Here is a 15,683-nt window from a genome sequence, read left to right on the forward strand (position 1 = left end):
TCCTCTGCCTGCCTGCCTGTATGCGGTAGGAGTCCTCTGCCTGCCTGCCTGTGTGGGGTAGGAGTCCTCTGCCTGCCTGCCTGCCTGCCTGCCTGCCTGCCTGCCTGCCTGCCTGCCTGCCTGCCTGCCTGCCTGCGTGAGGTAGGAGTCCTCTGCCTGCCTGCCTGCCTGCGTGAGGTAGGAGTCCTCTGCCTGCCTGCCTGCCTGCGTGAGGTAGGAGTCCTCTGCCTGCCTGCCTGCCTGCCTGCCTGCCTGCCTGCCTGCGTGAGGTAGGAGTCCCCTGCCTGCCTGCCTGCCTGCGTGAGGTAGGAGTCCTCTGCCTGCCTGCCTGCCTGCCTGCCTGCCTGCCTGCCTGCCTGCCTGCCTGCCTGCCTGCCTGCCTGTGTGAGGTAGGAGTCCTCTGCCTGCCTGCCTGCCTGCCTGTGTGAGGTAGGAGTCCTCTGCCTGCCTGCCTGTGTGAGGTAGGAGTCCTCTGCCTGCCTGCCTGTGTGAGGTAGGAGTCCTCTGCCTGCCTGCCTGTATGCGGTAGGAGTCCTCTGCCTGCCTGCCTGTGTGGGGTAGGAGTCCTCTGCCTGCCTGCCTGCCTGCCTGCCTGCCTGCCTGCCTGCCTGCCTGCCTGCCTGCCTGCCTGCGTGAGGTAGGAGTCCTCTGCCTGCCTGCCTGCCTGCGTGAGGTAGGAGTCCTCTGCCTGCCTGCCTGCCTGCGTGAGGTAGGAGTCCCCTGCCTGCCTGCCTGCCTGCGTGAGGTAGGAGTCCTCTGCCTGCCTGCCTGCCTGCCTGCGTGAGGTAGGAGTCCTCTGCCTGCCTGCCTGCCAGCCTGCCTGCCTGCGTGAGGTAGGAGTCCTCTGCCTGCCTGCCTGCCTGCCTGTGTGAGGTAGGAGTCCTCTGCCTGCCTGCCTGTGTGAGGTAGGAGTCCTCTGCCTGCCTGCCTGCCTGCCTGCCTGCCTGCCTGCCTGCCTGCCTGCCTGCGTGAGGTAGGAGTCCTCTGCTTGCCTGCCTGCCTGCGTGAGGTAGGAGTCCTCTGCTTGCCTGCCTGCCTGCGTGAGGTAGGAGTCCTCTGCTTGCCTGCCTGCCTGCGTGAGGTAGGAGTCCTCTGCCTGCCTGCCTGCCTGCGTGAGGTAGGAGTCCTCTGCCTGCCTGCCTGCCTGCGTGAGGTAGGAGTCCTCTGCCTGCCTGCCTGCCTGCGTGAGGTAGGAGTCCTCTGCCTGCCTGCCTGCCTGCGTGAGGTAGGAGTCCTCTGCCTGCCTGCCTGCCTGCGTGAGGTAGGAGTCCTCTGCCTGCCTGCCTGCCTGTGTGAGGTAGGAGTCCTAGGACTGGGAGGGATTGGGTGATCAGTTCACTGTCTCGTTAGCTGACGGAGGGGGAGAGAAAAAGAGAAGCGAGGAGGGGGGACTTCAGTAGAGTATGTAATAGGAAACCAGCCTTTTCTCTCTCTCCTCCTCTCTCTACCCTTCCTTCTCTCATCTCTTTCACTCATCAAGTCTGTCCTGCAGGCGGTTGGATGTAATAGCAGCAGCGCTCTCTTCTCTGCCTTCTTTCTGGGTTAGTCACCAGGGAACTGTCTCAGTGGTACTTAAGTGCTTGACGGGGATAAGGACTGGGTCAACACAGGAACAATCAGGGAACCAGGGCTTTGGGATCGCGACAGAGCAGGAGAGGAGCCTTATAAGGTGGGTCCTAGGCTGGGCTGTCCTAGGCTGGGACAGGGGTGTGTGGACAGTCAATCTTTGTGACAGAGAGGCGGTAGTGGGAGAGGGCTGCGTGGACTCGGGCTAACAGGTGCAGGGTCCCACTGGTAGACAGACGGAAAGGGAATAAGAACGGCTGAAGCGAACACATTTAGACAAGTATTAAGAAAAGCTCCAAAAGACTTGATCCAAATGTAACTGCATTTGTGTCTTGTTAATTTAGATACCCGTTTACGGTTTGGTGGTTTATTTTCTCCTTTCTATAGTGATGGATAAGGGGTTCTCTGTTGAGTTTTGTGAAGATATGTCTGAAATGACGGGCTGTGAGGCGTCTGAAAAGTAATGCTGATCATTGAATGTGTTTTTGATTGTTCTTCATCACTGATGTTCGCACACCATTCTGTATTTATGGTGGGATACATGTTATATTAACATTTACATTGAGTAGAAAGAAGTATAATTGTTATAGGTCATACTATTACAAATATATCAGGGTGATCACAAGTGTGCCTTTGCTCTGAGACTGAGATTGTCACGTTGTCTGACATTAACTATATGAGTAAAAATAGAAGTAAAAATAGAAGATGATTGACTATAAGCCAAAGATATAGTTAAAAAGTGTTATTTAATTCAATTCAACAGGTTACTGTTGAGCCCTAAACCCTCAATTTTTATTACAAAAACATTTGTTTTTCTTAGCTCTTCCTGGTCAAACGTGTGCTTGGCAACATGTCCATGTACCCGAGCCGTTAACTTGTGAGTGACAGGGTGTGGTGTGAACACTCGGAGCCGCTCTGGTAGATCCTGTAGGCGGAGGGAAGACACCGATCCAGACAATTCACACAGTGTTCAACTCTTTACTCTCAGAATATCATTATCTGTTTACCATATTTTATTTATATGCTCTAGGTCTAAATAGCATCTCTTTCATGACTAGAGTGACTCTCTCGTGTCATTTGTGTTGTAATTACAGTGTGGTTATCTCTATCTAAAGTAGGAATCTTTGTACAAATAGAACCAGGAAGAAGAGCGAGTCTAGACCAAAACAATCCATTTATCAAGTCGTAATCCAGATGGGACTGCTTTTTCCTCATTACGCTCCATATACAGTGTATTCGGAAAATATTCAGACCCCTTGACGTTTTCCACATTTTGTTACGTTACAGCCTTATTCTAAAATGGATGAACAAATTCCCCTCATCAATCTACACACAATACCGCATAATGACAACAATCTAGTGTACAAAGCCATATGGAGAGCCATAAACATGTACATTAATTTGTCTGGCGAGACTGTACTCTGTCCAGAAATACTGCTAATTGCAAATGTATTGAAAAAATGAAATATTACATTTGAATAATTATTCAGACCCTTTACTCAGTACTTTTTTGAAGCCCCTTTGGCAGCAATTACAGCCTTGAGTCTTCTTGGGTATGACGCTAAAAACTTGTAGCGTGTATTTGGGCAGTTTCTCCCATTCTTCTCTGTAGATCCTTTCAAGCTCTGTTAGGTTGGATGGGGAGCGTCGCTGCACAGCTATTTTCAGGTCTCTCCAGATATGTTCGATCGGGTTCAAGTCCAGGCTCTGGCTGGGCCACTAAAGGACATTCAAAGACTTGTCCCAAAGCCACGCCTGCATTGTCTTGGCTGTGTCCTTAGGTTCGTTGTCCTGTTGAAGGTGAACCTTTGCCCCAGTCTGAGGTTCTGAGTGCTCTGGAGCAGGTTTTCATCATGGATCTATGTTCCATTCATCTTTCCTTCGATCCTGACTAGTCTCCCAGTTCTTGCTACTGAAAAATATCCCCACAGCATGATGCTGCCACCACCATGCTTCACTGTAGGGATGGTGCCAGGTTTCCTCCATACGGGACGCTTGACCTTCAGACCAAAGAGTCCAATCTTGGTTTCAAATAAAATTTTATTGGTCACATACACATGGTTAGCAGATGTCATTACGAGTGTCGCGAAATGCTTATGGATCTAGATCCGACAGTGCAGCAATATCTAACAGGTAATAGCAACAATTCCACAGCAAAACCTAATACACACAATCTAGTAAAGGAATGGGATAAGAATATAAAAATATATGGATGAGTTGTGACAGAGCGGCTAAGACACAAAAGATAGTGTAGGATACAGTATATACATATGAGTAATGCGAGATATGTAAACATTCTTAAAGTGACTAGTGTTCTATTTATTAAAGTGGCCAATGATGTATGTAGGCAGCCGCCTGTCTGTGCTAGTATTGGCTGTTTTAACAATCGGCTGGCCTTGAGATAGAAGCTGTTTTTCAATATCTCGGTCCCAGCTTTGATGCACCTGTACTGACCTCGCCTTCTGGATGATGGTGGGGTGAACAGGCAGGGACTCGGGTGGTTATTGTCCTTGATGATCTTTTTGCCTTCCTGTGACATCGGGTGTTGCAGGTGTTCTGGAAGGCAGGTCATTTGACCCCGGTGATGCATTGTGCGGACCGCACCACCCTCTGGAGAGCTTGTTGTGGGCGGTGCAGTTGCCGTACCAGGAGGTGATACAGCCCGACAGGATGCTCTCAATTGTGCACCTGTAAAAGTTAGTGAGGGTTTTCGATGACGAGCCACATTTTCTTCAGCCTCCTGAGACAGAAGAAGTGCTGTTGTGCCTTCTTCACCACGCTGTCTGTATGGGTGGACCATTTCAGTTTGTCTGTGGTATGTACACTGAGGAACTTAAAACTTTCCACTTTCTCCAATGCTGTCCCATCGATGTGGATCAGGGGGTGCTCCCTTTGCTGTTTCCTGAAGTCCACGATCATCTCTTTTGTTTTGCTGACATTGAGTGAGAGGTTATTTTCCTTACACCACAATTCGAGGGCCCTCACCTCCTCCCTGTAGGCCGTCTCGTCATTGTTGGTACTCAAGCCTACTACTGTTGTGTCGTCTGCAAACTGGATGATTGAGTTGGAGGCGTGCATGGCCATGCAGTCATGGGTGAACAGGGAGTACAGGAGGGGGCTGAGAACACACCCTTGTGGGACCCCAGTGTTGAGGATCAGCGGAGTGGAGATGTTGTTTCCTACCTTCTCCACCTGGGAGTGACCTGTCAGGAAGTCCAGGACCCAATTACACAGGGTGGGGTTGAGACCAAGGTCTCAAGGTTAATGATGCGTTTGGAGGGTACTATGGTGTCGAATGCTGAGCTTTAGTCAATGAACAGCATTCTTACATCGGTATTCCTCTTGTCCAGATTGGATAGGGCAGTGGGATGGCGATTGCATCGTCTGTGGACCTATTGCCGCGGTAATCAAATTGGAGTGGACTAGGGTGTCAGGTAGAGGTGATATGATCCTTGGCTAGTCTCTCAAAGCACTTCATGATGACAGAAGTGAATGCTACGGGGCTGTAGGCATTTAGTTCAGCTACCTGTGCTTTCTTAGAAACAGGAACAATGGTGGCCATTTATAAGCATGTAGGGACAGCAGACTGGTTAGGTATTTATTGAATATGTCCGTAAACACACCAGCCAGCTGGTCTGCGCATGCCATGAGGATGTGGCTAGGGATATCATCTGGGCTGGATGCCTTGCGAGGGTAAACATGTTTAAATGTTTTACTCACGTCAGCCACGGAGAAGGAGAGCCCACAGTCTTTGGTAGCGGGCTGCGTCGGTGACAGGCACGGTATTATCCTCAAAGCGGGCAAAGGTGGTGTTAGTTTGTCTGGAGACCCGGGGACGTGCTTTCAGTTTAGCGCAAATGCTGCCATCAATCCACGGTTTCTGGTTAGGGAAGGTTTTAATTGTCACAGTGGGTACAACATCTCCCATACACTTCCTTAACCTTTCTGATCTCCCCATCCCGAATCCGGGATCGTGAATACAGACTCAGCTCATTACCATAACGCAACGTTAACTATTCATGAAAATCGCAAATGAAATGAAATAAATATGCCATCCCTCAAGCTTAGCCTTTTGTAAACAACACTGTCATTTCAGATTTTCAAAATATGCTTCTCAACCATAGGAAAACAATCATTTGTGTAAAAGTAGCTAGCTAGCGTAGCATTTAGCTCTAGCATTAGCGTTAGCATCCAGCACGCAACATTTCAACAAAAACATAAAAGCCTTCAAATAAAATCATTTACCTTTGAAGAACTTCAGATGTTTTCAATGAGGAGACTCTCAGTTAGATAGCAGATGCTCAGTTTTTCCAAAAAGATTCCTTGTGTATTAGAAATAGCTCCGTTTTTTTACATCACATTGGGCTACCAAAAAAAAACGAAAATTCAGTCCTCAAAACGCGAACTTTTTTCCAAATTAACTCCATAATATCGACTGAAAACATGGCAAACGTTGTTTAGAATCAATCCTCAAGGTGTTTTTCACATATCTCTTCGATGATATCGTTCGTGGAAGCATGGTTTCCCCTCTCAATCAAATGGAAAAATACTTGCACATGGCTTTGCGCACCAGTTTCGACGCAGGACACCAGGCGGACACTTGGAAAATGTAGTCTCTTATGGTCAATCTTCCAATGATATGCCTACAAATACGTCACAATGCTGCCGACATCTTGGGGAAACGGCAGAAGGTCTAAGCTTATTCCTGTCGCATTCACAGCCATATAAGGAGACATTAGAAAACAGAGCTTCAGAAATTCTGCTCATTTCCTGTTTGACGTATCATCTTGGTTTCGCCTGTAGAATGAGTTCTGGGGCACTTACAGACAAAATCTTTGCAGATTCTGAAACTTCAGAGTGTTTTCTTTCCAGAACTGTCAAGAAGATGCATAGTCGAGCATCTTTTCATGACAAAATATCGCGCTTAAAACGGGAACGTTTTTTATCCAAAAATGAAATAGCGCCCCTAGAGATGCAACTGGTTTTAAACACGCTCACCGAGTCAGCGTATATGTCAATGTTATTCTCTGAGGCTATCCGGAACATATCCCAGTCCACGTGATCAAAGCAATCTTGAAGCGTGAAACCGATTGGTCAGACCAGCGTTGGTTAGACCTAAGAACGGACGCTTCCTGTTTTATTTTCTGCCAATAGGAAGGGAGCAACAAGATTGAGTCATGGTCAGATTTGCCAAATGGAGGGCAGGGGAGGGCCTTGTATGCATTGCGGAAGTTAAGAGTAGCAATGGTTGAGCGTGTAACTCACTCGTGTTCATCAGACCAGAGAATCTTGTTTCTCCTGGTCTGAGGGTCTTTAAGTGCCCTTTGGCAAACTCAAAGCGGGCTGTCATGTGTTCTTTACTGAGGAGTGGCTTCCATCTGGCCACTCTACCATAAAGGCCTGATTGGTGGAGTGCTGCGGAGATGGTTGTCCTTCTGGAAGTTTCTCCCATCTCCACAGAGGAACTCTGGAGCTCTGTCACAGTGGTCATCAGGTTCTTGGTCACCACCCTGACTAAGGCCCTTCTCCCCCGATTGCTCAGTTTGGCTGGGCGGCTAGCTCTAGGAAGAGTCTTAGTGGTTCCAAACTTCTTTCATTTAAGAATGATGGAGTGTTCTTGAGGACCTTCAATGCTGCAGACATTCCCAGATCTATGCCTCGACACAATCCTGTCTCGGAGCTCTACAATTCCTTCGACCTCATGGCTTGGTTTTTAGACAGGTGTGTGCCTTTCCAAATCACCTCCAATCAATTGAATTTACCACAGGTGGGCTCCAATCATTTTGTAAAAACATCTCAAGGATGATCAATGGAAACAGGATGCACCTGAGTTCAATTTCGAGTCTTATAGCAAAGGGTCTGAATACTTATAAGGTATTTTTTATTTAAAAAAATCTAAACCTGTATTCACTTGGCCATTGTGTGTAGATTGATTTAATCCATTTTAAAATAAGTCTAACCTAACAAAAATGTGGAAATAGTCAAGGGGTCTGAATACTTTCCCAATGCAGTGTAAACATGATCAATTGTGTAAAATGTCAATATTCCATTACAAAAGACAGCCTTGGGAATTGCTCTCATTCAGTAAAGACATTATGGCAGAGCCAGAAAATCAGATCTCCTGTTCGGCATCTAAGAAAAACAAATTGGTCTTAAAATGTCGTCATACAGTGCCTTGCGAAAGTATTCGGCCCCCTTGAACTTTGCGACCTTTTGCCACATTACAGGCTTCAAACATAAAGATATAAAACTGTATTTTTTTGTGAAGAATCAACAACAAGTGGGACACAATCATGAAGTGGAACGACATTTATTGAATATTTCAAACTTTTTTAACAAATCAAAAACTGAAAAATTGGGCGTGCAAAATTATTCAGCCCCTTTACTTTCAGTGCAGCAAACTCTCTCCAGAAGTTCAGTGAGGATCTCTGAATGATCCAATGTTGACCTAAATGACTAATGATGATAAATACAATCCACCTGTGTGTAATCAAGTCTCCGTATAAATGCACCTGCACTGTGATAGTCTCAGAGGTCCGTTAAAAGCGCAGAGAGCATCATGAAGAACAAGGAACACACCAGGCAGGTCCGAGATACTGTTGTGAAGAAGTTTAAAGCCGGATTTGGATGCAAAAAGATTTCCCAATTTTTAAACATCCCAAGGAGCACTGTGCAAGCGATAATATTGAAATGGAAGGAGTATCAGACCACTGCAAATCTACCAAGACCTGGCCGTCCCTCTAAACTTTCAGCTCATACAAGGAGAAGACTGATCAGAGATGCAGCCAAGAGGCCCATGATCACTCTGGATGAACTGCAGAGATCTACAGCTGAGGTGGGAGACTCTGTCCATAGGACAACAATCAGTCGTATATTGCACAAATCTGGCCTTTATGGAAGAGTGGCAAGAAGAAAGCCATTTCTTAAAGAAATCCATAAAAAGTGTTTACATTTTTCCCACAAGCCACCTGGGAGACACACCAAACATGTGGAAGAAGGTGCTCTGGTCAGATGACACCAAAATTGAACTTTTTGGCAACAATGCAAAACGTTATGTTTGGCGTAAAAGCAACACAGCTCATCACCCTGAACACACCATCCCCACTGTCAAACATGGTGGTGGCAGCATCATGGTTTGGGCCTGCTTTTCTTCAGCAGGGACAGGGAAGATGGTTAAAATTGATGGGAAGATGGATGGAGCCAAATACAGGACCATTCTGGAAGAAAACCTGATGGAGTCTGCAAAAGACCTGAGACTGGGACAGAGATTTGTCTTCCAACAAGACAATGATCCAAAACATAAAGCAAAATCTACAATGGAATGGTTCAAAAATAAACATATCCAGGTGTTAGAATGGCCAAGTCAAAGTCCAGACCTGAATCCAATCGAGAATCTGTGGAAAGAACTGAAAACTGCTGTTCACAAATGCTCTCCATCCAACCTCACTGAGCTCGAGCTGTTTTGCAAGGAGGAATGGGAAAAAATGTCAGTCTCTCGATGTGCAAAACTGATAGAGACATACCCCAAGCGATTTACAGCTGTAATCGCAGCAAAAGATGGCGCTACAAAGTATTAACTTAAGGGGGCTGAATAATTTTGCACGCCCACTTTTTCAGTTTTTGATTTGTTAAAAAAGTTTGAAATATCCAATAAATGTCGTTCCACTTCATGATTGTGTCCCACTTGTTGTTGATTCTTCACAACAAAATACAGTTTTATATCTTTATGTTTGAAGCCTGAAATGTGGCAAAAGGTCGCAAAGTTCAAGGGGGCCGAATACTTTCGCAAGGCACTGTACATTCATCGATTAGTCGTTTTTTAAAAGAGAGATGGGAAATTAATTAGACAAAGGGCCAAGCAACACACAATAAACCCAATTATCATTATACCACTTCGGTAATGTATTGCTGTATTTGTTCAAGTCCAGCTTCTTTATGGAGACCAATTTAATTGTCATCGCCAGGATTCCTGGCAAGGCTTCGACAAGCAGCAGTATTTCTGGTCTGATTACAGTCTCGCCAGACAAATGAATGTTTATGGCTATCCACATGGCTTTGTAGACCAGAATGTGGAGCATTGCTCCTTAAAAGGCTGTTATGTATATCAATGGGGAGCTTGATTGTGTACATGGAGCACTATCAGGCTGCCAGACATGCCTTAGGAGGTTAGGGAGGTCAGTTGTACTAGCTAGGTGCCAGTCATATTTGTAGGGATCTCCATGATATCACCTGACAGGTTATACAGTATGACCGTGGTAGATTTTAAAGCAGGAGAGAAGTTCCAGTTGTATGTGTCTAATCCTGCTGAGGTGGCGTGTCATGGTAGGCCTGTGTCTTATCTCACAGTAATGACTCCTGGCACTCAGCAGCAGTAGAGGCTCCCATCTCCAGTGATGGTTTAAGCAGCTGTGAGGCTGACATCTCCAGAGCAAGGGCTTCTCTCTCCTGGAACTCACCCCAGCTAGGGTGGGCTGGGATAGGGAGGGCCAAAGAGATCTTAGCCCTTCTGCACTTTTCCATATGCGTTCTAACTCTTCACACGCGGCCCCTCAAACGACGACCCAAGCCCGTCATGCAGGTTACATTTCAGCTGGGTGATATATGGTTCATCTGATCCCAGTGCCTCAACCTTTCCGTCAGCTGCATCCCAAATTGAAAGTTTCATAGATATCCCACCCTCATCTATAAGCCATGAGAATATAGATCTGTCTTTGTTTGGGTGCATTTTATTGTTTCCCCCATTTTTATATTATTTTTCTATTAAACCAAAATGGATACTCTGCGCATAATACATTGAGTGGCGTGGCCATGGGCAGAAGAGCCTGCTCAGTTTTTCAGAGGCAGTGAGAAGCTCAGTCTTTGGTTAGCAGTAAGACAATCTCTCTACAGGAGAAAGTCCCCTGGTAATACCTGTCTTTATCAATAATGGAACTCCTCTTGTCCAATAATGGAAGCAGAGTGAAGGCAGAGAGGAGATTCTCCCCCAGCTCTTTTGTGTAGATGAATCTCGTCCATAACAGGCAGCCATGTTAAAGGACATGGTAACTGATGGATTTAACTGTCATGTGACACTCGATCTCTCCTTTAACACAGATCCTTATTATTTATTGTTATTATTAGAACAGGAAGTAGACGCCATAGGACAGGAAGTAGACACCATAGGACAGGAAGAGATAATGGAGGGCTGCAGCACTGCTAGTTTTAATCCTGCCTTTCTAATCAGGAATTGTTTCAGACCTGGGAAACAAGATGAGTGAATCAATCAATTACTGGGATTTATTAACTACCGGAAAGAGAATGAAAATCAGCGGTGGTGTAGCCCTCGTGGACTGGATTTGAACATCCTTGCTGCATCTGTGGTACTGTAGTCTGACCAGTGATGCACCGCTCTCTCCCTTAGGTTATTTGGACTAGGTGTGGTTCCTGAGGCCCTGCTGTCATGAGGTGGCCAGAGGGGGTCGTGAAGACCCCGCCCTGGATAGGAGCCAGATCCACCCTCCTGGCTCTCTCTCTCCTCCTCACTTGTGTCTCCAGCTTCCTCCAGCCACTGCCAAGAGTCTTCCTCTCCTTCGAAGGTAAAGAAATGTCCTGTTTACTCCAACAGTGAATCCCTAAGCATTGGACAGACGTGTCCTACATCTAACCTTCTCCAGAACACCCGTAAAGCATTACCTCAGGCTTAGTCTCATCCTGGTCTGCTGTGTTTCACCACAGCTGTGATGAGCTTACAGAACACAATGAAGCTATTAGTTTATGGTGTTAATGGGTAACATATGGTCAATAACAGATTGATGCCCATCCAGAGGATGTACAATCATCTTCGTCGATTTGAACTAACAAGAAAATACTATATAATTGCCTTCTCTGCAATGTCTGAGATGAGGTCATCTCAGACATTCCCTTAGATGTTTGTGTTTGATTGACATTTAATCAGTGTTCTCTGCCAGATAGTGGTAGGGCGTCTCTAAATGTTATAGTACCCATGCTGCTTAGTCCCTGTGGGACTTAACATTGTCATGTTCTTGGTTTGGGCCTGTGAGACCCTGAGATCGTGGTTCTGTTCCATGTCATTGAGGCGAGCCAGAGCCATACCTCTGTGAGATCGTACTGTACTGTGTCATGAATGACTGACTGCCCTGGCTCCGCCTGGTCCCGGTTAAACGTTAAACACACACACTGGGTGGAGGCACTGTTTCCTTTCCCTGTGAGTGTTGTTACAGCCTCTTGGTTTGATTCTGTTTTATTTAATTTCCTTGACACCGATGATTGGATGAATTATTAACCCTCTGAACTAGGAAGGAGTTTGCGGTGGAGGAGGCTGGAGGGGTTGCTTCTTGTTTCTCTAGCTTTCAGGAACCATCTACCCCTCATAAGTGGTGTAGCTGTACACTGGTGTTGATGTTGTACAGCAACTTCTGGGTATGTTTGATTATCTTTCAGTACCTCCAAGCTGATTTATTTTGTCCAATCCAGGAAAGACTGTGGCTGTGCTATGTCTTTGTTGCACGTGTCTGTGCGGCGTCTGAGTGCACAGACAGTGTGAAGAGGTGTTGTGGCTGTGACTCATTGTCTCTGGAAAGGCTGTGATATGCTGTGGTCATCTTTTTCCTTGACTCCTGGCACCTTTCTCTTCCTCTCACTGGCTCTCATCCTCTTTCCTTCCCTGACTTTCTCTCTCCTCTCCCTCTCTTCTTCTCTCTGTGTTTCTCTGTGATTGTCTCGAGTGCTGTAGCCCAGCTGTCAGACAGAGACAGGCAGTGAAACGCCCCACTCAGCAGAGCTGCTCACAGACAGGACCCAGGCTGTATACTCTTGTCTAGGGGATGTGTGGAGCATTGCGGGTGGCTTGGAAAAAGCCTGCTCGCTCACTGCAAACAGACCAAACCACTCAAATACCTCTGTGGCTTTTACATACAACCACGGTAGGCCTATTCACTCCTGCCCTAAATGGCTGACCTCCAGGATTCATGGTCAACATGCTGGAAATAAATCTATCCCTGCTGCTGATCATGTGATTGGTTAATCCCTTTTCCATGTGTGGATTTAATTTGTCCCCATTTCCTGTTTTAGTTTGGTTTTACTGTATCTGAGTGAAATGTCAAAGGGAACTATTATCAGTCAAAGTGGTTCTTGGTTGGGTAGCTCTGGTTTTGTGGCGGACCGGTAATAGCTTGATTTTTATTTATTTTTTATTTGAAAGTCAGGTGTGTGTATGTCATTTAGGATGATCTATGTAGGTGCTTCGCTGTGCTTTATTCCCATGGGACCCATTGGATTGAATTAGTGTGAAAACAGAAGCAGAGGGGATTTGGCAGTGACTGGAAGGACATATCAAGGTAAAGAAAGGAATGGAGATTTGATTGTGAGCCAAGATTTCAGGTGTTGGTTGGCTTCCATGCTGTGATTTTAGAGCTATTCTGTCCGGGATGTTAAGCACAGGGGAGTTGAGCTGAACTCATCTATGTTGGTGGAGCTGGAAATCCTTTTCCGTTGGGGCAGACAGGCTCCATATTTCACCCTGCATTCAGTGGAGCTTCTGCCTGGGAGAGATCCAGATGTAGGGAGTTTGAGACTCCTCTGACCGAGGGAGAGGACTCTTCTCTCCAATAAACTCCAGTGTGGACGTCCACCACTGTGGGAATAATTTAGGGTGCATGGGCTCTCTCCAGTACCAGGGTGGGGAGAGGTGCAGGGCCCAGAGAGGGTAACAGGTGGGAGGTCCAGTCAGCAGCAAGTGTAAGGGTGTGTGTCAAAGGTTCTGCACTGGAGGCGAGATATACTGTAGTTCCCTAGAGTAAAGACTCTTTTATTACTACAGCCTAAACTGACTAAACCAAAAAAAGAAACTCTGGGGGGAGACTTGTCAGTACACAGTATCTCACTCTCTCTCTCCCTCCCTCTAGCTACCCATCTTTTCTTCCCTCTCCCTTGAAACTCTAGCCGAGGGTAAGGCAGGTTCACGTGGCTGAGTGAGCCAGCTCGCGTCTCCAGGAGAGGTTGCCGTCACTGACATTCCTGCTCCCTCACACCGCTTAATCTTGTCTCGGAGAGGCAAACGCAACGCAATGGGACAACAACCAAAACACAATAATAAACACTGAGTAACGCAGGCCCCAGAACGCAGCCCTACATAATAAACAGTGAGAAACGCAGGCCCCAGAACGCAGCCCTACATAATAAACAGTGAGAAACGCAGGCCCCAGAACGCAGCCCTATATAATAAACAGTGAGAAACGCATGCCCCAGAACGCAGCCCTACATAATAAACAGTGAGAAACGCAGGCCCCAGAACGCAGCCCTATATAATAAACAGTGAGAAACGCAGGCCCCAGAACGCAGCCCTATATAATAAACAGTGAGAAACGCAGGCCCCAGAACGCAGCCCTATATAATAAACAGTGAGAAACGCAGGCCCCAGAACGCAGCCCTATATAATAAACAGTGAGAAACGCAGGCCCCAGAACGCAGCCCTATATAATAAACAGTGAGAAACGTAGGCCCCAGAACGCAGCCCTATATAATAAACAGTGAGAAACGCAGGCCCCAGAACGCAGCCCTATATAATAAACAGTGAGAAACGCAGGCCCCAGAACTCAGCCCTATTTAATAAACTGTCAAATACGTTTCAGTAAAGCTGGAAACTAAATGAGGGGCTTCCCCTTCCTCAATTTTTAGCAAAAATAATTTTGGATTTAGTAGCATGATAAGAGATTTGTATTTAAACTTTTGTTTTCAATCACTTATTTTCTCCAATATTTAGTCTAGCGACCCCTTTCATTTGACATATTCCAAAACACAAACTCCATCTGTCTCAGTGAAAGTTAAAATAATGAATAGCGGACCGCTCTGAAGTCTGTGTTTTGTCAGCCACGGATAAAATAAGATAAGGGCCATATTTTCCCATGAATCATTAAAATGTGCGACTGGTACAAAGCCCAGGACTAAGGACTGAATAATAAACCACTAACAGTGAGGCTTCCTATAGCTTTCCCTGAGCAGGTGAGGTGTAGATTAGACTGGGCTAAATCTAATCCTAGGCCAGGATTCAGACAAACGCAGAGAAAATGTAATAAAATATTTGGCTGAATCGTGGGTTAGGATTACCTAGTCCCAGTCAGATTTACACCTCACCTGCTCAGAGAAAGCTTTTGGGATTTGGAGCCCTAGGGTTCGTGATTTGATGGCTACTACAAGTCAAGAACACTGCGATGTCGATAATCTGTGTTTATTTAAATCCCTGCCATAGACTATATGGAGAAATGTTTCAATTTCAACTAAGGTGGAAAATGAATCTGGGTCTGTTCCAGTGGTCATATAGCATTGTCCTTTCTTAACCCGATTCAGTGACATAGGTGATATGCTTTTAATCAGAAACAGAATTCACTTTTCTGTCTTGGCTTTTTACTCCGCAAAATATACTTTCGAACATAAAGTATCTGGATTTCATCTCGGTCAAATTGCTGAGCATAGAAGAAAACGTTAGATCATCAGTTTCTTGGTCAGAAAGATGGCTCATGCCATGTTGATACTTTGTTTGACCCAGGTGAAACATTTCACAACCTTTTTGTTAGGCTGCGTTCTGCACCTGCCAGTGAGTTTACAAGCCAATACGACAATGTTTTAGCCCTGATCTAATTGTTAGGAGGCCGTATTAACGATTAACGAGTTGCCTGCCCAGGGCTTTGGCTGTATGGTACTTATCACACATCTAAGGCTGTCTGTATACGGTCTGGTAGGATGATTTGGGTTTTGTTTCTCTCTGGGTGATTGTGAAGAGGATCCTACACTAAGGCAGTGGGTGTTGAAAGTCATGGTCACTGTCGCTACTGACAGGGTACGTGTGGCTCAGGGTGGGTGCTGGTCTTTGTTTAAGATGTCATTAATGTCATCTGTCCTGCTGGTGGTCAGAGTGTCACTGTGTAAATGAGGCTTAAGAAAATATTCAAGTATTTGGATGTAAAAAAATTAATTGTCTGTGTATATCTCTGTGTGTGTGTGTGTTTTAGCAGGTGTCTATTTGAATCCTTCGGTCTAGTCCTTGGTAGAGAGCCTTGGTTCGCGTAGCTGTAGTTTGAGACATGTGGGAGATTTGATTAAGATGGTGTTCTTGTAATGAG

The 15,683-nt window shown here is 46.1% G+C and overlaps 1 protein-coding gene across 4 annotated transcripts in view; it reads left to right on the top strand.

The window, feature by feature from the left end:
• The first annotated feature begins 1,332 nt into the window (after positions 1–1,332).
• LOC110499980 (semaphorin-3C) overlaps positions 1,333–15,683 on the top strand; it is a 43,014-nt gene continuing 28,663 nt past the window's right edge. For 2 of the 4 annotated variants that reach the window (XM_021577067.3, XM_090213764.1), the window contains exons 1-2: positions 1,333–1,669; positions 10,967–11,141. In XM_021577067.3, coding sequence (XP_021432742.3) covers positions 11,006–11,141 — 136 coding nt within the window. In that variant the 5' untranslated portion in view covers positions 1,333–1,669; positions 10,967–11,005. Of the gene's footprint in view, positions 1,670–1,693; positions 1,847–10,966; positions 11,142–15,683 lie in introns of those variants that run through there. The other 2 variants (XM_021577068.3, XM_090213762.1) reach the window with 2 other exon arrangements.

The sequence above is a fragment of the Oncorhynchus mykiss genome, chromosome 21 (assembly GCF_057628025.1).
Source record: "Oncorhynchus mykiss isolate SJ-2025 chromosome 21, ASM5762802v1, whole genome shotgun sequence".
In the NCBI taxonomy this organism is placed as follows: Eukaryota; Metazoa; Chordata; class Actinopteri; order Salmoniformes; family Salmonidae; genus Oncorhynchus; species Oncorhynchus mykiss.